The sequence below is a fragment of the Podarcis raffonei genome, chromosome 3 (genome assembly GCF_027172205.1).
Source record: "Podarcis raffonei isolate rPodRaf1 chromosome 3, rPodRaf1.pri, whole genome shotgun sequence".
Classification (NCBI taxonomy): domain Eukaryota; kingdom Metazoa; phylum Chordata; class Lepidosauria; order Squamata; family Lacertidae; genus Podarcis; species Podarcis raffonei.
In genome coordinates, this window is record NC_070604.1 from 47930722 (window position 1) to 47954044 (window position 23323).

Genomic DNA, 23323 nt, shown 5'->3' on the forward strand with positions numbered 1-23323 from the left:
TAACATTATGGAGAGAAATTGTTGTGGTTAAAAAAGTTAGCATCCCCAAATTATTTTAGTCCTAATATTAGCATATATAACAGTTTCCAGTTTGTTCAAATGGAGGGGGGGCAGTGTCAGAGACACAGTTTAAGATCATTGCTAGAGGACAAATGTTGACAAATGCCCATTAAAGTGATCTCTTAAACACACTCTGTGGTGTCCCATTGCTAGATGCATGTGATGTTTAGTAGTATTTCACTCTCTGGTGTTTATAACTTTGTAATACATTTATTATGAGACACAATATTTAATCCATTTAAAGAAGAAAAAGCTAGGAAAAGGTTATCATTAGTTCCTATGTCAGGTCTTTGTACATGTCTTGGTTTTATTGAGCAAACTATTCTCCTGAACAGCCATTCATTGAGATTTTTGTTATTGTTTGTGCCAGCATAACTCTTTTCATTGCTGTTCCTGCTGTTTGCTGTAATTTAGATGCATTTATACCTCTTAGGGGTATAAGTGAAATCATAATTTCCATTATATATGGAACATTTGGTTTAACAACAACAAAATAGCATTGCTGTTTTCCATTGTATTAAGTTACTTTGCAGCAACTTTGGGTTTATTTTGTGGATGCCTGACTGCGAACAAGTTTTGATGCCAGGTTCTGCCTGCCCTTAAGCCAGCTTTCTCTGCATTCATGATTTAACTTGTGCAGATTGGCTCCAAGCCAGACAAGAGAAAGGAAGCTATGGCAAGGCAGCTGGGTCTGAAGTGGAAGCAAACTTGGATCCCTTTAAAATGTGATTGGTTTGAAATCATGGCAGGAATATATGCCCCACCAGAACAAGTTTTAGTCTTTCCCTCATTCCCTTTGTCATTTGCATCCCCACAGAATTTTCCATGCTGGTTCCCATTCTTAATATTTATTCATTGTTCACCTTGTATTACTCCCATCTCCTCCTGTTCATTTTTTTTCTTTCCTTCAAGTTCTCTAACATAAGCTCCCCTTGCTCAGTGCTTCTGCTTTTTTCCATGAAACCCTTCTACCTTTCGTGCTTCTCTTCTGTTACTACTGTTATTATAAAATGGAAAATGATTTTGAACGTTTGCAGTGGGAATATGGGGGCAGTAAGATTGAAGATTATGTTACTCCTCTCAAAAGAATCACAGTGTTTTTCTCTCACGTGAATTTTTGATGCACACAAAAATTCAAGTCCCTTCATCAGGATGCCCAATTAAATTGGAATGATAAAAAAATATCTCCAGAATGATGTCTGCAACCAAAGGGGACCATACTTCAACCAAATGTGTACAGGAACCTGTAGTCCATCTGAAATAAGTTGTGCGGTGTGTGTGTGTTTTTGTTTTTTTTACTGTAGCTGCTGTTACATGAACTCATTAAATGACTATATTAACCTACAGGACTTCCTTTTACTTTACACCATGTAATTGTATAAATCACGATCCATTCTGAAGCAGACTTCCTACATCAGAAACTGGAGAGCAATAGATGACTTGAGAATCACAAATCAGTAGTTTTAGAACCACATGGAAGCTGCAAGCAAGCTAAGAAGCAGGTGTCTGAAGTCTCCAGTATGCCCTGTGTCACCACCATGACCTACAATATTCAGCCTATATGGAATTCTAAACTGGGAGTGGCAGCAGGTTAACCAGTGACCCACAATGGCTTTCCAAATCTACCACATCCCGAGTTGCTAATGTATGCTAAGGATGCGCCTCTTTATCCTGGCATTTGGCACTTGAGATTGGTGTTTTCAGGACACATATTGAATTTTAAATTGTAGCCTGCCCTGCGATCTGCCAGTCAATGGCAGATGATAAATTTAATAGTAATGATAATAGTGAGAATGATAGTGGCTAGAGTTGGGAGTCCAACAACAGATTTCCCACTGCTGTCCCTCACTGAGCCTCCATTTCCAGCTTTGGTTCAGCGGATAAAGCAAATGATGAAGGCAGGTTTCTGTTAACTTTTGGACTATGGCCACAGCCTTAAAAAGTTGCATGCCTGCCAGAGTGGGTAGGGAGAACAGGGAGTACTTGGCAGAGAGGAGAAGCAGATATACTTGGTCCGGAGGTTCAAGTCTAGAAATGAATCCATTGTAAATTGATGAGGCAAGGCAAGAGATCAGAGACAGAATGTCAGCATAATCCTGTGTGTTTACCTCTGCATTAGAGCATATTGCAAATTTACCCAGGTGTGGCCCAGGTATGAGCCTAGTGAGGCTTTCACCATTTCGCGAGCCAACATGATACACCAGGGGTGGGCAACTTCAGTCCCTGAGGCCAAATGTGGCCCTTGAGGACTCTACCTGGGTTTCAAAATCTTAGGTCAGGAGCCCTAGAAGAAGAGAAGAAGAGTTTGGATTTGATATCCCGCTTTATCACTACCCTAAGGAGTCTCAAAGCGGCTAACAATCTCCTTTCCCTTCCTCCCCCACAACAAACACTCTGTGAGGTGAGTGGGGCTGAGAGACTTCAGAGAAGTGTGACTAGCCCAAGGTCACCCAGCAGCTGCATGTGGAGGAGCAGGGAAGCGAACCGGGTTCACCAGATTACAAGTCTACCACTCTTAACCACTACACCACACTGGCTCTCTCTACACTGCAACCTCCTTGAGGGTTACTTTGCCTAGTTTGAATTTATCCTTAACTCTCATTGCTCTTTTTCCTTGCCTGAATGGAGGATCAAGAGAGCACATAGAAAGAAGCTTGTTGTGCAAAGGTATCTTTAGCATCCTTTCACTTTAGCCCCCCCCCCCCAACTTGGCTGGTGTGTGGCCTGCAGGAGCTGAAAAGGGGCCTATGCCCCCCCAATATGTGGACCTGCACTACTTCAGGTGCAACAGAAGCAAATATTACCTATACTTTCCCACTACTATCCCAATTTACCCAGCTATAATTTAATCTCAAGGCTGTGGAACCTATCGTATATCTGCTTAGAATGTTTCCTCTTGATGGTTGTTGCTTCAGAGACGAGTCCCAAGGACGCTTTATGGAGTGTGGGACATTACTGCAGTCAAATGAACAATCCATGTTTTGCCAGATAGGCACGTGAAGGGCCTGAGGCTCACAGAGCTGTAAAAATTTACTACAGAGAACTCTGTGAGATCACTTCCTTTGTATTAGCAGGAAGCTGGCCCTAACACTACATACTTTCTGCCTAGGCATTTCTCTCTTCTTCATGCTTCCAAGCTGACTTCACCAGGCATGTCAGTTCTGCAGCTCAGACACCATTTTTGAATGTACATTTTGTACTTTCGTAACTTAGTAGTTAGGGACGCAAGTGATGCTGTGGTCTAAACCACAGAGCCTAGGGCTTGCCGATCAGAAGCTTGGCAGTTCAAACCCCCGCAACGGGGTGAGCTCCCATTGTTCGGTCCCTGCTCCTGCCAACCTAGCAGTTCAAAAGCACGTCAGAGTGCAAGTAGATAAATAGGTACCGCTCTGGCAGGAAAGTAAATGGTGTTTCCGTGCACTGCTCTGGTTCGCCACAAGCGGCTTAGTCATGCTGGCCACATGACCCGGAAGCTGTCTGCGGACAAACGCCAGCTCCCTCAGCCTATAGAGCGAGATGAGTGCGCAACCCCAGAGTTGTCTGCGACTGGACCTAACGGTCAGAGGTACCTTTACCTTTACCTTAGTAGTTATAAATCTGCCTTCATCTTGCTACCATAATTGCTGCTTCAAGACCTAGATTATGTAAGTAAAGGCTACTTTTATTTCTTCACAAAACAATGTCTGATTGTTGTTTTTAAGCCAGCATTAAAGCATCCTGGATTAATGCTTCTAGAAGATTAAATCAGCCTTGTCAGCTTCCAAGTTTAAGCTACAAAGGATGGTACTCTGCTGATGTGCAGCTGTCATAACATGGCAAGCGCAGTTAGGGGTGGGGCTGTTCTTGTGTGCCATTTGTGACTGCTAATATTTTCAGATTTTGAAACATCTCCTCCTCCTTTCTGAAATATAAGAGCCCTTCATGGTCCTCCTACATGCTCTGTGTTTAACTCCCAACACAGGCAGTATATGACAAAACAGCAAGAGACCCAGCTGTTTGAGGTCTAAAGGAAACAGAGTAATCTTCTTGGCTGCCTACTGCAGAACCAAGGAATCCCATAGGAGACAAAACAGATCTGGCAGGCTATGCTTGTTTCTCTTGGATCCCTTTCTCTGAAAATCTACAATCTTTCCTCATCCTGTCCAAACATCAGAAGAGGCAACTGGTAGAAAAATGTGAGTATCTGAGTAACTTACATTCTCTAGCTCTCTAATATATGAAACTTGATTTTTTAAAAAGTTGTTCACAGCAATATCAAAGATATTCTCACTCACAGCTGCCATAATGAGAGAACATAATGGAGAATTTCAGGTTCCTCTCCTCCCTATAGTTCTGTATGTACCGTATGAAAGTTAAGATATCGCTATATGGCCAAAGAAAGGAACTCACATGGGGAATAAAGAATGGATGCACATTTTAGACTTGGGAGAACTAACCGGTATTAAGATTTGCTGAGAGATTATGTGGGTGGTAGTAGTTCTAACAGAAGTTGCAGTTTGCCTACTGGCTATCAGGTCATACGTTGTCAATGTTGTGAAATTTGGGTTACCTGAAAATTATGAATCATACTTATTCCTATTATTAAATGTTCTATGTTGCCTCTGTGTGTGTGTGTGTGTGTGTGTGTGTAATTTTTCAAAAAAGTCTCCATATACTATTTTGTGCTGCCAATATGACAGCAAAATTAACGAAGCAAATTCAAGCAAACTCAGTTACTTATACCAAAAAAGAAAAAAACTGAAACAGTTGTTTGGAGGGGTGGTGTGTCTGCTAAATGGTATAATTCTTAGAGTAATTAAAGTAAAGTAAGTTAAAGTAATTATATTTACAGTTCACCTGCCATTTTCTCCAGCCTACCCTTCCATTCAACAAATCTGTTATGCAAAGAAATATTATGACGTTTTTCTCAGATTCAAGTCCTCCATGCGCTCCATGGGGCTTAGTCCCACATAAATGTGCAAAATAATGTAGCCTCCTAGGCTATTGTCAGTGAAAACACATAATAAAGCTACAGTCCTAAATACACTATCTGGAAGAAACTTCCATTCAAATGGAATGGTACATCAATGTGTTTAATCAGATTTATAAGGCATGTTTCATTCCTTGTTACTCAGCTCTTTTCTATTGTACTTTCCACCCTTACTTTTTCTGGCCGCATGAGCCTTTAAATCAGTGCTGGCCACCCATAGTATTTTGATCCTTTTGATCAGTTTGTGCTTATGACTGTGGATATGCTAGTGGTGAGAGAGGTCTGACACAGGAGTCTCGCCTCCACCCCATACAGTGGCAAGCTCAGCCACCATCACTATTCCTAATACCCTTATTTCCCCAACATTACCCCACCCTGAATCAGCAAATTCCCTCACATTAGAGTCAATGGAAAAGGGACGCAGGTGGCGCTGTGGGTAAAAACCTCAGCGCCTAGGACTTGCCGATCGAAAGGTCGGCGGTTCGAATCCCCGCGACGGGGTGCGCTCCCGTCGCTCGGTCCCAGTGCCTGCCAACCTAGCAGTTCGAAAGCACCCCCAGGTGCAAGTAGATAAATAGGGACCGCTTACTAGCGGGAAGGTAAACGGCGTTCCGTGTGCTGTGCTGGCTCGCCAGATGCAGCTTCGTCACGCTGGCCACGTGACCCGGAAGTGTTTCCGAACAGCGCTGGCTCCCGGCCTCTAGAGTGAGATGAGCGCACAACCCTAGAGTCTGGCAAGACTGGCCCGTATGGGCAGGGGTACCTTTACCTTTACCTTAGAGTCAATGGGGAAGGGGGAAATGGTTCATTCCAACCTGGTTGCAATGAGTCAGCAGGGCTTTCAATGTGGCAATTTCTTCACCATGTATGTGTTCTCATTCTCATTGCCCCTCTCATGTATGTGTGTCATACACACACACACACACACACACACACAATTGCTATGCCCATCTTGTATCAGTAAACATACAAAGGAAACTTTCCTATAACTGAAGGTCATTTTATACTGTACTATTTAATATCCATACTCATTTTGCATTAGGAATCTGTCTAAAACTATCAATTAGGATGGTGAAGCATTGGAACTGATGCCCCGTAATATTTTTTCTTCAGTCTTCCATGTTTTAACAACATATTTTTTCCCCAGCTGTTCACATACTTTCACTGAAAAGAAGACCATTTTCTCACATCTGGTCTGTTCCCATCTGATGTTCGTTCTCGTATTTTTCTTCATACCATACGATTGCTTGACATTTCTTAACATATCCCCCCCACCCCGAGCTGGCTGGAACAAATCTATCCATAAATCTGTTACCACATTGCTAAGAATTTCATTTTGCTGCCATGCAGGTCACTAGGATTGAGGCTGCGTAATCTGTAGAAATCTAAAGAAAATGTTTGCTTTGTGACATTGACCTAAGGAAAAAGCAAGCTTGTTTGAAGATGGCTCTGATCGTCAGTGACCTATGCAATACTCAGTCTCCCAATTTGAGGGTCCCAACTGCTCTGTGTGTTTTGTGTGTGTGCACAGAACTCTTGAGCACCCAAGCATTCCCATTCACTTAACTGGGAAGGGACAGTTCTATGAATGCATCCATTTGCCAGCTAGAGACTCTGCCTCTCACACTGAAGTGACTGGTGAAATCCTGGTTGCTCTATAGGCTTCAGAGCCTCTATGCTTGTATGCAATATTCCTGTGATATGCAGACTTTTATTGTATGATTCTTCAAGATTCTTCTATCAAGACTAAACTCATGGGGGAAGACAACAACATGAAAAAGTAACGATGCCAGCGTAGTTAGCAGTCAGCTATCAGCTATTAGAGGCAAGAAGCCTGCCAGATGAGAAGAACAGCGTCTACCTGAGAGTTCTCAAAGAACTCAAATGTGAAATTGCTGGTCTTCTAGCAAAAGTATGTAATGCTCCTCAGGTCATTCTCCATCTCTGAGGACTGAAAAGTAACCAATGTAACACCAATTTTTAAAAAAGGATCAAAGGGGGTTCCTGGAAATTACAGGCTGGTGGGATATAATATTAAAAATAAAATATGCAAGCGTATAAGTATTTATTTATTTAGATGCCACCCATCTGACTGAGTTACCCCAGCTACTCTGGATGGCTTCCAACCATTATAAAACCACAGTAAAACATATATAAAATATATAGAAGAACAAGCCTTGCTGAAGCATAGCCAGCATGGTTTCTTCAAAGGTAATTCTTTCTCATGAACCTATTAGAGGTCTTTGAGAGTGATGGCAAGCATATAGATATTGGTGATCTGATTGACGTAGTGTAACTGGACTTTCAAGAATCTAGGATTCTGTTTTTCTTTACAAAACTAGGTCTCAAAGACCTCTATTAGGTTCATGAGAAACAGAGTGGTAACGAATACCACCAAGCAACCTTTTAAAGGCTTTACATTATTTGGTATATTATCATCTATTTCTGTAAGGTTTAATTAGGTCACCCAAAATGATTGGTTCATCTCAAAAAAAAAAAATTAAAAACCAGCAGTCTATTTTTAACAATTTGTAAGGTAAAGGGACCCCTAATCATTAGGTCCAGGCACAGACGACTTGGGGTTGCGGCGCTCATCTCACTTTACTGGCCGAGGGAACCAATGTACAGCTTCCGGGTCATGTGGCCAGCATGACTAAGCCACTTCTGGCAAACCAGAGGAGCGGACGGAAACTCCGTTTACCTTCCCACCGGAGTGGTACCTATTTATCTACTTGCACTTTGGTGTGCTTTCAAACTGCTAGGTTGGCAGGAGCAGGGACTGAACGGGAGCTCACACCATCGCAGGAATTCGAACTGCCAACCTTCTGATCGGCAAGCCCTAGGCTCTGTGCTTTAGACCGGAGCGCCACCCGCATCCCTTTTAACAATTTGTAAGTTTTGTTAAAATGGGGTTATTAGGATTTAAAGATCAAAGGCATGAAAGAGAACAGACACTTGGAAATGGATTAGAATTGTCACAGAGCAGGAAGGATCAAGGATGCTTGATGTAGCCACCTTAATGCTGCAGCATCCTTTGGATTTGGAACATCTAAATCATGGCAGCAGATGCTAGGAGCGGGCTGCATTCTAGTAGGTTGCTTTGTGAAGATGGCAATTCTAGATTTGGTATAAAATGTTAGAAAGGCTGAGAACAATTGATCAGATGGGCTACTGACCCAGAATAATATTTATAGCCACTGGTTCTACACATGTGTAAGCAACAATTCAGTGACTCACTGTACATTCACTGTGTTTGGAAATAAGGCAGACAATGAAAGAACCAGACAACCTTTGTAGTCCAGTAATGTGCGTAGCGCCAGGTCTTTGGAGTCTTTCTTTATCTGATTGACTCAAACACAAAATATAGCTTCCAGCAAAATTAAAGTTAACATGTTTCTCTAGAGATTAAGATCAAAGCAGTGGAAAAGATTCTATTTCAACAGCATGATGTTCGCTCCGTTATCTATAAACTGGGGGTTAGGGTCAGAAGACAGCAAGTGTAGGGAGACGTCTGTTAATCATTTTGATGTGTTGTCTTAGAGATTCTCCACACTTCCACTTGTTTCGTTTTTTCTTCCACTTGTTCCGTGCTTTTTAGGCCCGGGTCTGAGAGGTTTTTCATTTGCCCCACCACTTTCCCCAAGGAAACTCACTGTTTACCGCTAAATCGGAACAAACGTCAATCTGAAAACTCATACTTGTGACAGGCAGAAAGCAGAGGGTTTTCTCAGGAAAGCTGCAGGGCAAACAAACAAACACTCACACCTGTGCCTTGAAAGCATGGGAAAGGCAGAAGTGTTGATGAGTCCTTCAAGTCCTATACCACAGAGCCTTGAATAGACCTTGAATGAGTCACTCACTAATCCCTGTTTTCTTTTGAGTCTCACAAAGGTTCAGGGAAAGGTACAAGATTGGACCACTCCACAGGGGTGCCGTTTTAGATTACAGTAAGAGAATGAACAGAGCTGCAGCAGGGCACTCCATACAGGGCAGACACAAACAGCATTCCGTGTTTCCCATTGCTTATGTAGTCAAAACAGCCTCACACACTCAAGGGTGCAGGGAGGTATTCATCAGACCTAAGAGAGAGCCTTTAGGTTTGCATCAAAACAAACTAGGGAAGAAAAAATCAGGGGAGAATTCACCACCACCACCTAAGTATACTTGGTGGTGTGTTCCTAGTTGTAAACCTTACAACAAATTTGTAAGTGAAGTCTTCCATAGAGGAGGACTGGGGTTGAAAGGAAGTGGCTTTCCTAGCTAACCAGTGAGTCCATGGAAGAGACAAGACTGGAACTGAGGAGCTTCTGGTTCATAACACAGCCTCTTAGCCAGTATGCTCCATCAATTTCATATGACCTACTTTCTTCCCTTTTCTTTTTTAAAACCAGGACCATTAGTTCTCCTCACTTGGAATTGTCTACACTGATTGACAAGGGCCTCAGTTAGCAGTTTTCCCAAGCCCTTGCTGCAAATGCTGGGGATTGAACCAAATATCTTATGCACACAGTACCTAACAGTGTAAACTCTTAAGATGATCTTCCTCAGGGGCAATAGTTTAATATTCCATCACTTTGGTCCCTCAACTAACTTGAGTGCTAGTTTGTGTTCCCCATTCAAACATCTATCTACCCGCTTTTGTATGACATAAAAGCAAATAAGCAATAGTTTTGAGCATAAGATGCTCGCTCATTTCTGGGATTGCTTTGATGGATTGTATTGTCGGTCATTTTAGATAGCAGGCCATTTGACACAGTTGTAGACACAGCAAATCACTTTGACACGAAGTTTTGTAGTATGCAGAGACAAGGAATTTTCCACTGCTTGTGCCAAATAAAATAGTCACTATTTTTGGTCTGAGATCAGCATTCCATCCTCCTCCTCTTCTTATATTCCTCCTCTCTGACATTCCACAAACCCTGAGGGAATACAATTAAAAACTCAAGAGTTCTCAGCCATCCACTCATTTTTAGCACAGAGTCTGATATATTAGTTACATGTTCTCATATCTGTGTGTGTGAACTGAGGGCTAGATAATAGTTGGTATTTCATAAACCACTCTATTCCCAAACCAGCTCAGCACAGGAAAGGAAAGGTGGGTGGAATAATCCAAGCATTATATAATTCAGAAGTTTTTCTCAGCATTAAAAATCATTTACAGACTCATGCTGGTACATATTGATTTCGCCCATAGCATTCCAACTTCCACCGCCCACCAAAAGGCTCTTTTGCATATGCCCTACTGAAATGAGTGGGATCTCCAATGAGGCAGCCTTCACCCAGCTTGTGCCTTCTGGATGTTTTGGACTCCCATCAGCCACAGCTGTTGGGAAATGGAGTCCAAAACATCCAGAAGGCATCAGGTCAGCGAAGGCTAAAATAAGGTATGTGGGGGGGAGGAAGCCTAGTGGATTGTGCGAGGTGGGTCAGATTTATCTTGGCTAAAGCTCTGCTCATTTTGACCCTTCAAGGTTTTCTTCTCATCAATTACTCTGATTTATTTGCTCAGTGGACTGGAAAGGGTTGTGTGCAGGATTAAAAAACAAAAACAGCAGCTTCTGGGAGCCAGACATTATGAAGGGTAATCCTTGAAGGAGGGGTTCCCTTGGCAAATGGTCACCAATCACCTATTGGTAGAAAATCTTCACCTCCTTTTTCCAAAGCACCAGCCACTTGTCTGCTGCATCCAGGGTGTTGCTAATGTATAGCAGCATGTCCCCAGATTGATGCTATGTGTGAGGGTATGTGAATCATAGCAGCTGTAGCTATGGAGGAGCCAGTGTGGTGTAGTGGTTAAGAGCGGTAGTCTCGTAATCTGGGGAACCGGGTTCGCGTCTCTGCTCCTCCACATGCAGCTGCTGGGTGACCTTGGACTAGTCACACTTCTTTGAACTCTCACAGCCCCACTCACCTCACAGAGTGTTTGTTGTGGGGGAGGAAGGGAAAGGAGAATGTTTTTTTTATATATATAAAATTTGTATTGGTTTTTCAACATATAATATAAGACAATACAAACAACAGACACTGACAAACAAACATATAAACATGTATAATTTCATAAATTTTTTTCGTATACCCAATTTCAAGGACTTCCCCATGCCTCCCTTTTCTGCATCCCTGTTTTAAACTTTTTTCAGCAACCCCTGGTCTGAATTATTTATAAATTCCTTTCTTTGACCCTTTTCTTTCCTCTTATCCGATCATTTATCGCTGCAAATCTGCTATGCTTTACCCATGACATTTTAACACTCAGTAATTTTACAAGAGTTTTTAAGATAAAATTTAAATTTCTTCCAGTCTTCCTCCACCGTCTCTTTCCCTTGGTCACGGATTCTGCTCGTCATCTCTGCTAGTCCCATATATTCAATCACCTTCGTCTGCCACTCTTCCAGCGTGGGTAGTTCTTGTATCTTCCAATACTTTGCTAGTAGAACTCTTGCTGCTGTTGTAGCATACATAAAGAACGTCCTGTCTTTCTTTGACACCAATTGGCCTACTATGCCCAGGAGAAAAGCCTCTGGTTTTTTGTGAAAGGTACACTTAAGCACCTTCTTAATTTCATTATATATCGTTTCCCAGAAGGCCTTAATCCTTGGGCACGTCCACCAAAGGTGATAGAAAGTACCTTCAGTTTCATTACATTTCCAGCATTTGTTATTGGGCAAGTGATAAATTTTTGCAAGCTTGACTGGGGTCATGTACCACCTATAAATCATTTTCATGATATTCTCTCTTAAGGCATTACATGCCGTAAATTTTATACCGGTGGTCCATAACTGTTCCCAGTCAGCAAACATAATGTCATGACCAATGTCCTGTGCCCATTTAATCATAGCTGATTTAACCGTTTCATCCTGTGTATTCCATTTCAGCAGCAAATTGTACATTCTAGACAGATTCTTAGTATTGGGTTCTAACAATTCTGTTTCTAACTTTGACTTCTCCACCTGGAAGCCAATTTTCCTGTCCTGTTTGAAAACTTCATTTATCTGGTAATAATGGAGCCAATCTCTAACTTTAAACTTCAATTTCTCATAGCTCTGTAATTTCACCTTATCACCTTCTTGTTCTACAATTTCCCAATATTTTGGCCATTTGGATTCCATATTAAGTTTTTTAACCTCCTTGGCCTCCATTGGTGACAACCACCTAGGGGTTTTATTTTCCAACAAATCTTTGTAACGAATCCACACATTGTATAATGCTTTCCTAACAATATGGTTTTTGAAACTTTTATGAGTTTTTACCTTGTCATACCATATATATGCATGCCAACCAAATCTATTATTGAACCCTTCTAAGTCCAAAATGTCTGTGTTCTCAAGAAGTAGCCAGTCTTTCAGCCAGCAAAAAGCTGCTGCTTCATAGTACAATTTTAAATCCGGCAGGTCAAACCCCCCTCTTTCTTTTGCATCAGTTAGTATCTTAAATTTTATTCTGGGCTTTTTGCCCTGCCAGACAAATCTCGATATATCTTTCTGCCACTTCTTGAAACAGTCCATTCTGTCCACAATCTGCAATGTTTGAAACAAAAACAGCATTCTTGGCAAAACATTCATCTTAATAACAGCAATTCGGCCTAACAAGGAAAGTCTCAAGTTTGACCATATTTCCAAATCTTTCTTAATTTCTGTCCAACATTTCTCATAATTATCTTTAAATAAGTTCACATTCTTAGTTGTTAAATTAACCCCTAGATATTTCACTTTATTTGCTACCATTAATCCAGTTTCACTCTGAAACTTCTCTCTTTCCTCCACTGTTAAATTCTTTCCCAGTACCTTTGTTTTTTGTTTATTTAGCTTGAAACCTGCTACTCGACCAAAAACTTGTATTATCTCCAAAACTCTTTTAGTACTAGTGTCTGGCTCTTGCAAAGTTAAAACTAAATCATCTGCAAATGCTTTCAACTTATATTGTTTAGCTCCGACCTGAATCCCTTTTACCAGCTGGTCCCCTCTAATGACATTTAATAACACCTCCAGAACAGTTATGAAAAGTAATGGGGATATTGGGCACCCCTGTCGTGTCCCTTTTTCAATAGCAATTTCTTCAGTAACCACGTTATTTACAATTAGTTTTGCTTTTTGTTCAGAATAGATTGCACCTATACCATTCTCAAAACCTTGGCCTACCCCCATTCCTTTGAGATTCTTTTTCATAAAACTCCAAGAGATATTGTCAAAGGCTTTCTCAGCGTCCACAAATATTAATACTGCCTTAGTATTAATATTGTTTTCGAGTAACTCCATAATGTCTATTATATTTCTCACATTATCAGATAAATGTCTTCCTGGGAGAAAGCCAGCCTGGTCTTTATGAATCTCACCCACCAAAACCCTCTTCAGTCTTTTTGCCAAAATGTCTGCAAAAATTTTGTAATCCACATTAAGCAATGATATAGGGCGGTAGTTCTTAATCTGGTTCTTTTCAGTCTCAGATTTTGGTATAAGTGTAATATATGCTTCTTTCCACGATTCAGGTGCCTTCTTCCCCTCTAAAATTTCATTGCAGACTTCCTTAAACGGTTGAATCAGCCAATCTTTCAAAGCTTTGTAGTATCTGGAAGTCAGGCCATCTGGTCCTGGAGATTTTCCCAGTTTCATATTTTGAATGGCTCCCTCTATTTCTTGCTCAGTTATTTTCTGGTTTAAAATCACTTTACTTTGTTCAGATATTTTTTGTAATCCATATTTTTTAAGAAATTCTTCCATCTCTTTTTCATCCACCGGCCCTTGTGCATAAAGTTTCCTGAAATAACTCTGAAAGCAGTTTCTAATCTCATTTGGCCTAAAAATGTTCTTTCCTTCAACCTCTAAGCTTGTAACCATATTCAGCTTTTGTCTCTTCTTCAATTGCCATGCCAGAAGTTTCCCACATTTATCTGCCGATTCAAATGTCTTTTGTCTCATTTGCTTTATTTTCCATTCTATCTCCTGGTTCATCAGTTCCATATATTGTCTCTGGTAAAACTTTATTTCTCTTAAAATTTCATGAGACTTTGGCTTTGATCTCAATTTCTTTTCACCTTCTTTTATTCTTTCCAAAATCTTATCTTTCTTTTCATTCTGTCTCTTCTTTTTTAAAGTGTTCTGCTGTATCAAAAATCCTCTCATAACGGCTTTACTTGCGTCCCAAATTGTTCTTATCTCCACCTCTGTTTTCAGATTTATTTCAAAGTAATCCTTAATGGTTTTCTGGGCCTTTCTGTACACCTCTTCATCTCTAAATAGGGAGTCATTCATCCTCCATCTGAAGGAACCAGCTGTTGTTATGTTCATTTCCATCTTTACAGCGTTATGGTCGGAGCAAGTCTTTGGGCAGATTTCCACTTTTTTTATCTTGGGTGCCATCCCACTAGTTACCCAAATTTGGTCGATTCTAGTCCAGGTCATTTTCGCTTCAGAGAAAAAAGTTCCCTCTCTCTCCAGAGGGTTTCTTGTTCTCCAAATATCAATCAAGTCCATATTATCTGTCATTTCAAAGAAAGTCTTAGGTAGTCTCCCATCCTTAGAAACCACCTGTCTTAGTGCTTTGTCCATATTTGTAGAGACCACTCCATTCATGTCTCCCATCATAATTACATTGTAATCCATATAGTCCATTAATGTCCCATGTAGTTTCTTAAAGAACTCTGACTTCCCTTCATTCGGAGCGTAAATCCCAATTATCAATAATTTTTCTCCTTGGACTTGTATTTCAATTGCCAGATATCTTCCTTGTTCATCTTTAAACATCAACTTAGGGGCCAATTTTTCCTTGGCGTAGATCACCACTCCTCTTTTTTTCACTTTGTCTGATGAGATAAATTCCTGTCCCAGTCTTTTGTTAACAAGTAATTTTCTATGTGTTCTAGTCACGTGGGTTTCTTGCAAACAAATCAAATCCAATTGTTCTTTTTTTAGAATATGAAAAACCTCACGTCTTTTTCTGGGAAGGTTCAAACCGTTACAATTCCAACTTAAAAATTGTAGGGCCATCTTGTTGTTTACTTAGATACTCCCCCAACAGCTCCCAGCAGTTGTTCTTCCTTTGTTGGAGTTTGAAGTCCAAATGACAAGTTCGAGATATCCGCTAAGCCTTTTGCCTCAGTAGTCAGGTCCACCACTTCCTTCACGAGGTCCTCTTGGTTTCTATCCAGAAACTGTTCTTTATCTTGCACTGTTTTAATTTTAATTTTTTTCCCTTTGTAGTTAAAAGACAAGCCTTGTGGGTACTCCCATCTGTATATTATATTGTTCCTCTTCAGCAAAGTGGTCAAGTCCTTGTAGTAGGTTCTCGCTTCCAAGATATATTTAGGAATATCCTTATAGATCTGCACAAAAGAATTTTCAATCTCCAGAGTTCTTTGATATTGTAAATTTAATATTTTGTCTCTCTCCTCCTTAGATCTCAAAGTTATCAGGCAGTCCCTTGGATTCTTTCTATTTTGTCTTCTGCCCAGTCTGAAGGCCGTAACTATCTTGAATTCCTCCTCTTTCAAACTTACTTGCCAAAATTCCGAGAATTCTTTTGTGAGGAACTCTGCCAAATTAACCTGTTCACTTTCTGGGACAGCTCTCAATCTCAAGTTCCTCTCCTTTCTCTGAAGTTCCATTAAAGACAGGGCCGCCTCATGCTCCTCCAGTTTTTTACAAACTGGTTCTAACTTTACTTGTGTGGATTCAGCTATAGTTTTTGCCTCTTCAGCAGTCTTACGAATTGCAACATTTTCTTCAATTAGTTTATTTATAGTCTCTGTATTAGATGCAACACTTTTAGTATTCAAATCTAGCTTTTCTGATAGTTCTGTTAATTGTTTGGAATTTTCTGTGCCTTGCTTGGTCAAAGCTTCTAAGGACTCATTAATTTTTAATAATGCTTGTGTCACTGTTTCCATCCCTTTTTCCTGCCCTTCTGCACCTGCAGGGGCTAAGCCTGATATAGAACCTCTTTTCTTTTGTGCAATTTTTGTTTTAGCTCTTGTTTTCATCTCATCATCTTGGCCACTCATGACCCAAGGTCGTTCCCACAGGAATTACTTCCAAATGGAAAACTCCACTGACTTGCTCTTTACACCTTAAATTTTCCCTCAACCCTCTAGAGGGAGCAGCTCACAGTTCAAGGTACAGAGAGACAAAAGAAAGGGGGGGGGAATGGCTACAACTCTTCCAGTAACTTTCCACTAAAGGAACTGTCAGTTTGTATCCTTAGCCAAACTCCCAACAGTAGCAAATAAAGTTCCAACTTTGTAACAAACTCCCAATGCACCAATTTTGTATCTGATCTCAGAAGACAGTTTCCAGTCCCAGTGACTTGCTCTTCTTTTAAAGCAGTCCGGGAAAGGAGAATGTTAGCCGCTTTGAGACTCTTTAGGGTAGTGATAAAGCAGGATATCAAATCCAAACTCTTCTTCTTCTGTAGCTACATGGTTGTGCTTGGAACAAGGGATGCATCCACATGGTGACAAGATAGGGCAGAGTGAGGCAGTCACCTCAAGCAGGTGACTTGCAGGTGTCATGAACAGGCAGCAAATTGTTAGGTTTTAATCTGTTGTCACATTTTTACTGCCAGGGACAGGCCTATGGATGCCAGCATCGCTTGAATGGACCTGGGCACATTGATTTGTAGAGGACCAGAGGTGGCCCAAGACATTTTGCTGCCTGAGGTGGAACAGAAAATGATGTCCACCTCTCCAGTCTAAGTCAAAGTACATGGTTCCCAAGGCGCTCACTCCTCCTCTTTGGAAGTAAAACATACTGTAACTAAAAGCTAAGTCATGGACACAGTGCTGCCCTTCATGATACCGAAAATTAGTCATCTGCCTCTGCCTAACTGTAGAGTCAGTCCTGTTGGGGAGATGTGATTTGAGGTTCCATCTGAGGAAGCAAATTATCTTGGATTGGCCCTCTTCCTTTCCATTTTGTTCTATACTGGTCAGCACTAATTTCATATTTTCTAGTACCCCACAAAGGGGCTCATTTTTTAAGTATACAAGCTACTTTACACACATTTTCTCCTAACTCTGTTCACCCCTATGTTTTCTTACTCTTCAGCCAGTCTCACAACTGGGGCAGCATGCATAGAGTCCTTTCAAAGTGTGGTATTCAGCTCAGAGTAGAGCCACTGAAATTAACTTAGTCATTCATTCCAGTGGTACTACTATGGGTAAAACTGAGTTGAATTCCCATCAATGTGATTAAAATTCTGCCAAGCACTGATTTAGGAAGAGGGAGCTGAATTCAGTTCCCTTTCCTTCTTTTCAACCAAACATCTGATCAGCAGATTTAAAAATAAAAATCTATGCATGTTGCTTTGGAGCCACCATTGTGGCTCAGGACCAGATCTGAGGAATTGGAGAGCTCTGATTCTGAAGTCTCTTTCCACCATTTGGGGAAGGAAATCTCATGTAGCAGGAAGCCTCTAAAAACCAGTTGGTGGGAATCATGTGGAGAGACTACTGTTGCACTAAGTTCTGCTTTCAGACTTTCCATGATGATCTGGCTGGACTAGGTTGGTCTTCAGCTTGTTCCAGCAGGGGTCTTCTTAAGCTCTTTCATTATGCTGTGTTGTTGTTTTTTAAAACAAAATGTTAACAAGGCACTGAAAAATGAACTTGACCATCATGAAAGGCACTGCAGAAAGTAATTGGCAGAAATAAAGCTCTGCTGTGAAAGGGAAACAGTCAGATAAAGCAGAAAGTTCAGGTTGTACACTGTCATCAACCATGTCAAATATTGCATCCTCACCACAGGTGGGACAATAGCACTACAGTCCATACCTGAGAGGATTGTGCTGCACTTGTGGATACTTTCTCTGAACCGGAAATAAATTAGCATCTTGCTAATTGAATCTTGCTGGCATTTTCCTTGTTGAATGGAAACAAAGTATTTAAATCGCAGGCAACAGGAATAATAATGGAATGTAACACGTTAAAAATAATTCATCTGGATTCACTGGAGTAAATGGATGAATTGTATTATCAGATTTAAAAGCTAAGTTTGAGTAGTATATTTTCTTTCTTTCTTTCTTTCTTTCTTTCTTTCTTTCTTTCTTTACCACACATGAAAAGCTTTTCATTCTATTTTGTCTAATTTCAAATAAGATACCATGAGTGCAATGGCAAGTTGGTAAAATTAGATGTAAGATACTGGATTTGGGAATTGTAGGGTTTACCTGGATTGTTGTTGTTTTTAGTTGTTTTTAGTATTCCTTTATCTTTAAGACAAAATCAATGAGAGAGATATATACATATGGGAAAAGAGGCTGAATTAATCCGACAGATACCTTCTTTGTATGTAAAGTAGATCTATTTTATCCTGACACTTACCGGTAATAAAATGTTTTTCGGGTGGTAAAAAATGTTGAAACACACAGAGGATTTCTCTGCAGTATTTCTAGTCTTTGGGTATGTTTCACCAATATTTTTACACTTGAACACCCATTATCTGGTGAATGTTCCATTAGGTGAGGACTTGCATATGTGAAAGAAATCAGCCCCCACAGAGCACTGCTTTCTGTTACCTGACATCCCTTGCACACAATGTTGTGCCCACTTCCCACTCAGGCAGTTAACCGGTTCAGCTGAAGGACACAGAGGTTTGCGTGAGCCAGTAATGAGATGTCAAGTAGTGCCGGTGCCTGAGTGAATCAGCCCTGAACTAATGCCCTTTATATTTTTACACACAGCAGCACATACACGCTCATGCTCTTTATAAACAAGACTGAAATGGTTGGGTTGAACTATTTAAAGGTCAGACCATTACAGAAAACCAACTGGCCAAGTGGTCAGGCTTTCCACCATGGAATTGTTCAGTCTGAGTTGATGGAAACCTGGTGATATTTTATTTCTTGCTGCAGATTCTAGTCTACTTGAAAAAGCCTTTGATCTCAAGTAAGGTTTCCTGGCATTTACTTGGCCAACCTGGTGGTGGGTTGGTTGTCTGAACTCATCCAAACTCACCCTCAGTTTCTGATTATGCCGCCTCCTATGATTCTTGGCACCAAACCCATTACTTGCAGCTAAATAAACAGTAGCAGATGTCAAAAGCACTCAAGGCTGGTATTTTTCTCCTACATAAGTGCTAGTCGCTTAGTGTTATTCATGACATATTGACTCATTGCTTTGGCCAGAATGACATCTCAAAGCAAAACTGGGCATGGGATTGCTTTGGTCAACAGAACTCGAGTTATTTTTGAATTCCCTCCTTCCAAACAGTGGTCAATTATGTTGCTTATAAATGGACCAGGGGTTTAATCACTGATAATTACCCACTATTTACTTGCCATCTTTACATGAACATCAGGACACCTGCAAACTATGTGACAAAAAAATTAAGTTGTTATTGGTCATTTTCCCCTTCATGACGCATAGGCTAAAATGATAAAAGTGTATCCACATGTTAACAGTGTAAGCTACTGCATAATGAAAATCACTTTGTTTGACATTATATTCTACCCCATTTCTTTAAACTATAGAAGTAGCTTATCCCAGCTATCAGTAGGTTAGGTAGTTGTTAATGGAGTTAACTTGGGGGAGGGGGGCATGGTGGGGTGTCCCTCACCACAACCCTGTGAGGAAATATTCTGAGAGTGATTGACTGCTCCAAGGTAAGCAAATGAGCTTTTTGGATGAGTGAGTTTGAAGACCTGGTTTTCCTGCATCCAAATGCAACACTCTAACCACCACACTGGTTCTCCTTTTCTTCAGATTTGGGAGCTAACCATTTGGGGAATAGCCATAGCTTGCATATACAGTACATTCAGAAGGTTCCAGGTTTAATCCCTGACATCTTCAGGTAGTGCTTGGGTAGGGCTGAGAGAGACTCCTGCCTGAAACCCTGGAGAGAACTGCCAGTCATTGTAGACAGTACTGAGCTACCTGGACCAGTGGTCTGACTTGGTATAAGGCAGCTTCTTACGTTTCTGTGTTGAGAAGCAGACACTACTTCACAATACATACTTTGCCACACAGATATTGGGAGGGAAATCACCACACAGTGGCTCTTCCAGCTGAAAAATCAGTGCTGTGTGGTTCTACTTCTGTAACACAGACATTGTCTCAACCAATGAAGCTTGTTTATATGTCTTTATCTATATCTATATCTATATCTATATCTATATCTATATCTATATCTATATCTATATCTATATCTATATCTGCATGCAAAGATAAACCAGACTTATTTACCTTGAGGCATGATTTTTCACTTTGGGCAAGAAAGAAGCTGACCAAATTCCCAGACCAGTCCATGGCCCTGAGGAAAAAGACACCAAACCTTGTAGGGAAGAGGTGATAGCTCAGTGGGAGAGCACATGACCTGCATGCTTAAGGTCCAGAGTTCAATCCACCGTATCTTCACTTTAAGGATCTTAAATGGGCAGAGATCTCCTTTTTCTAAGCTTGAAGAACACTGTTAGTCAGAGCCGGACTGGAACTAGATGGACCAGTCATCTGATTCACACTATAAGGCAGCCATGTATGTTGAGACAAAATCATACGCCACATTATGGCCTTTGATTCAGCATATGGAGCTGAATTTAGGAATTGGGAGCTGTGCATAGCATTAAAAAAATTAACCAATACTTTTAATACTCTGGGTTATCCTTCTCATTTAGTTACTACATGCTGAGACATATATGCTAGGAAAGTGTTACTGTCGTACCAATGATATATAATTTTCTTTTCAAAAATGGCTGGAAGGATTCCCCCACCCCTCCATAGTTCTTCTCCGAGTCCATAATAAACCATGCACTCTTGACATGAGCTGCACAATAACATGAATAGAGAGAGAATTCAATGAATCCAGCAGATGTTTAATGGTCAACTTCACTGGGAACTCTTTGGCTTCTGATCTCCCTGATTCTCAGGAACCGTTTCCTAATTTTAGTAAAGTCTTTCTGGGTCCAATGGGTATATAACAAACCAAATAGCTTGCCTACAAACCTGAGAAGATTTTTCTGCTGTATCCTGAACTTTGAGTATTTATTCAAATGAGTTTTCCAAGCACAGAGGGATGACCAGAATCAGGTTTCAGGCTTGTGGGATTTGCTTTGTGATTTTTCTCTAGATTCCTAGGATTCACCGACTGGAGCCAGGTACAAAAGACATACTCTTTGGCTGTGTACACATTACTGATGTTTGCTGTGACTCCAGAGCACTCATACCCCTGGCTTTTGAGTCTGTGTACACATGGTGTTACCCACGATCCAGAGCTATCCTGCAGTTTCTTGAGAAACATTGCTGTTTGGTTTGTTTCCACCCAAACCAGCTTTGATCTGAAAGGAAAAATAAGCCACATTCACTTGACAGTTAAGCTGAGGCGTGTACACTTGAGACAGCCATTACACATGCCAGAGGTGCCAACTTGCACCAGAGATTGAGGGGGCCCAGCGAGGTGTGCTTGTGATGACACACGTGTGATGTCACGTCATTGGGAGGAGACTGAGCATGGCTCCAATGGCTGGTGGCTCCTCTCTCATGTTTGGCCTCCTTCCATGATAGGAGGAGGAGGAGGAGCTGGCTACTGAAGCCATGCCACACTCAGCTCCGCACTCAGCTTCCTCTGCCCCCTCCCAAAAGATATTGGGGCCCCCAAGACAGCTCCACCCCATGATTTGATGTAATGCATACTCTGCTGGTGTAGATTTTAATAGCACTTAAAAGAAAGATAATCTGCATGTGATTAGGTGCTGTATTGACTGACTTTTACTTTTAGTTCATAGGAGATTATTCTCAAAGACCTTTTAATGCAAGGATGTGGAAATTCTGGAGAGTCATGTGTGCTGCAGTTCCAAAGATTCATTATAGACAAATTTCTCCCTAGAAACATCAAGAAGGACTGAAAATGGCAAGTGATCAGTCTGCTTGCTATCACTGCATGGCCTCCCTTTGTGGAAAGAGATACGCCACAAAAGAAGACAATGCTTACTGTGTGAAGTGCTATGACAGCCTGTTTGCTAACATCTGTGAAGAATGCAAGAAGCCCATTGAATGTGACTTCAAGGTAAGTGTTGATTTCTTTCAGAAGCAACACTGTTCCAGTGTTATTCCAAGCTTTGTGGAAATAGTACATAGAGAGATCATAGGGGCACATGTGTTGCCCTGCCTTCAGTGTCCCAGTCAGTTCTCCCCGTCCCAATGCAGAAAAGCTTGAAAGATATTTCTAAGAGCAATCAGCTGAATGTTCTTAGAAACTTTCCTTTATTTATTTACTACTAGGAGTATTTACTACTACTATGTAGTTACTGAAAGCAGTCAGGTCCAGGGGTCTGGCCTCAGGCCTGCTACCTTGAAAACTTCAGGATTCTTCCTCCTAGCAAACTTCATTAGCTCATACCCGCCATGTTGGAAGTGACAGGAAAGAAGGAAAGGGGCTCCTCATTTATTGAAAACCACCCACAGGCTTTTAAAAAATGTTTTAATTCAACTAAGACATGAATCTACCATGATCAACAACTAATGGTTGTGAGCCATGAAACTATGCTCCTTTTCTGACATAAGTGTGGGGCAGCAGATGAAGTAGTGACTTTGTTTGGAGGTTCTGACTGCTCCTGTGTTGCTTGAGACTCGCCGCTGCCCAAGATATAGCACTTCCGGGTCATGTGGCCAGCATGACTAAGCCGCTTCTGGCAAACCAGAGCACCGCATGAGAACATCGTTTACCTTCCCGCTGGAGTGGTACCTATTTATCTACTTGCACTTTGATGTGCTTCCAAACTGCTAGGTTAGCAGGAGCAGGGACCGAGCAACGGGAGCTCACCCCGTCACAGGGATTCGAACCGCCGACCTTCTGATCGGCAACCCCTAGGCTCTGTGGTTTAGACAACAGAGTGGCAAATGGGGGGGAGGCTCTCTCAACTTGCTGGTATGTAGAAAGACAAAGGCCAGAGGTGAGAGTTGATTTTTGTGAGCTAGAAGCTAGAACCAAGGCTGCAGACTGGGCAGTTGGGAGACAGAACCATGCCTGATTTCTGCTGGAATCCAAGGCTGTGTCTATGGGAGAAGCAAGACCCCCTTGGGGTTTTAATGCTGTGAACCCCTCTGTGCAGGCTCAGGTGGTATATATGTATAAATAAAGCACATTTCATAAAATAACACCACAGTCTCCACTGTCCCTCATTCCAAAGGAAACACAAACCCTGGGTAAGCGCCTGGAACCCCTGGGATTTTGCACTGCTCAGAGATTGGGGTGGTGCGCAACAATATAACCTGTGACATTAAACTTTTGCAGATAAATGCAGGTTTTTAATAGTTTGCAGGCTCCCTACAGACCCAATGGGATGGGTTTCATCCATCATCTGAATTCAGCAGCT

At 41.3% G+C, this 23323-nt stretch overlaps 1 protein-coding gene across 1 annotated transcript in view; it reads left to right on the forward strand.

Moving 5' to 3' along the window:
* The first annotated feature begins 3992 nt into the window (after positions 1–3992).
* The window catches only part of FHL5 (four and a half LIM domains 5), a 33118-nt gene continuing 13787 nt past the window's right edge, over positions 3993–23323 (forward strand). Inside the window, exons 1-2 of the mRNA XM_053381499.1 lie at positions 3993–4235; positions 21835–22014. Of these exons, the coding sequence (XP_053237474.1) occupies positions 21856–22014 (159 nt within the window). The 5' untranslated portion in view covers positions 3993–4235; positions 21835–21855. The remainder of the gene's footprint in view (positions 4236–21834; positions 22015–23323) is intronic.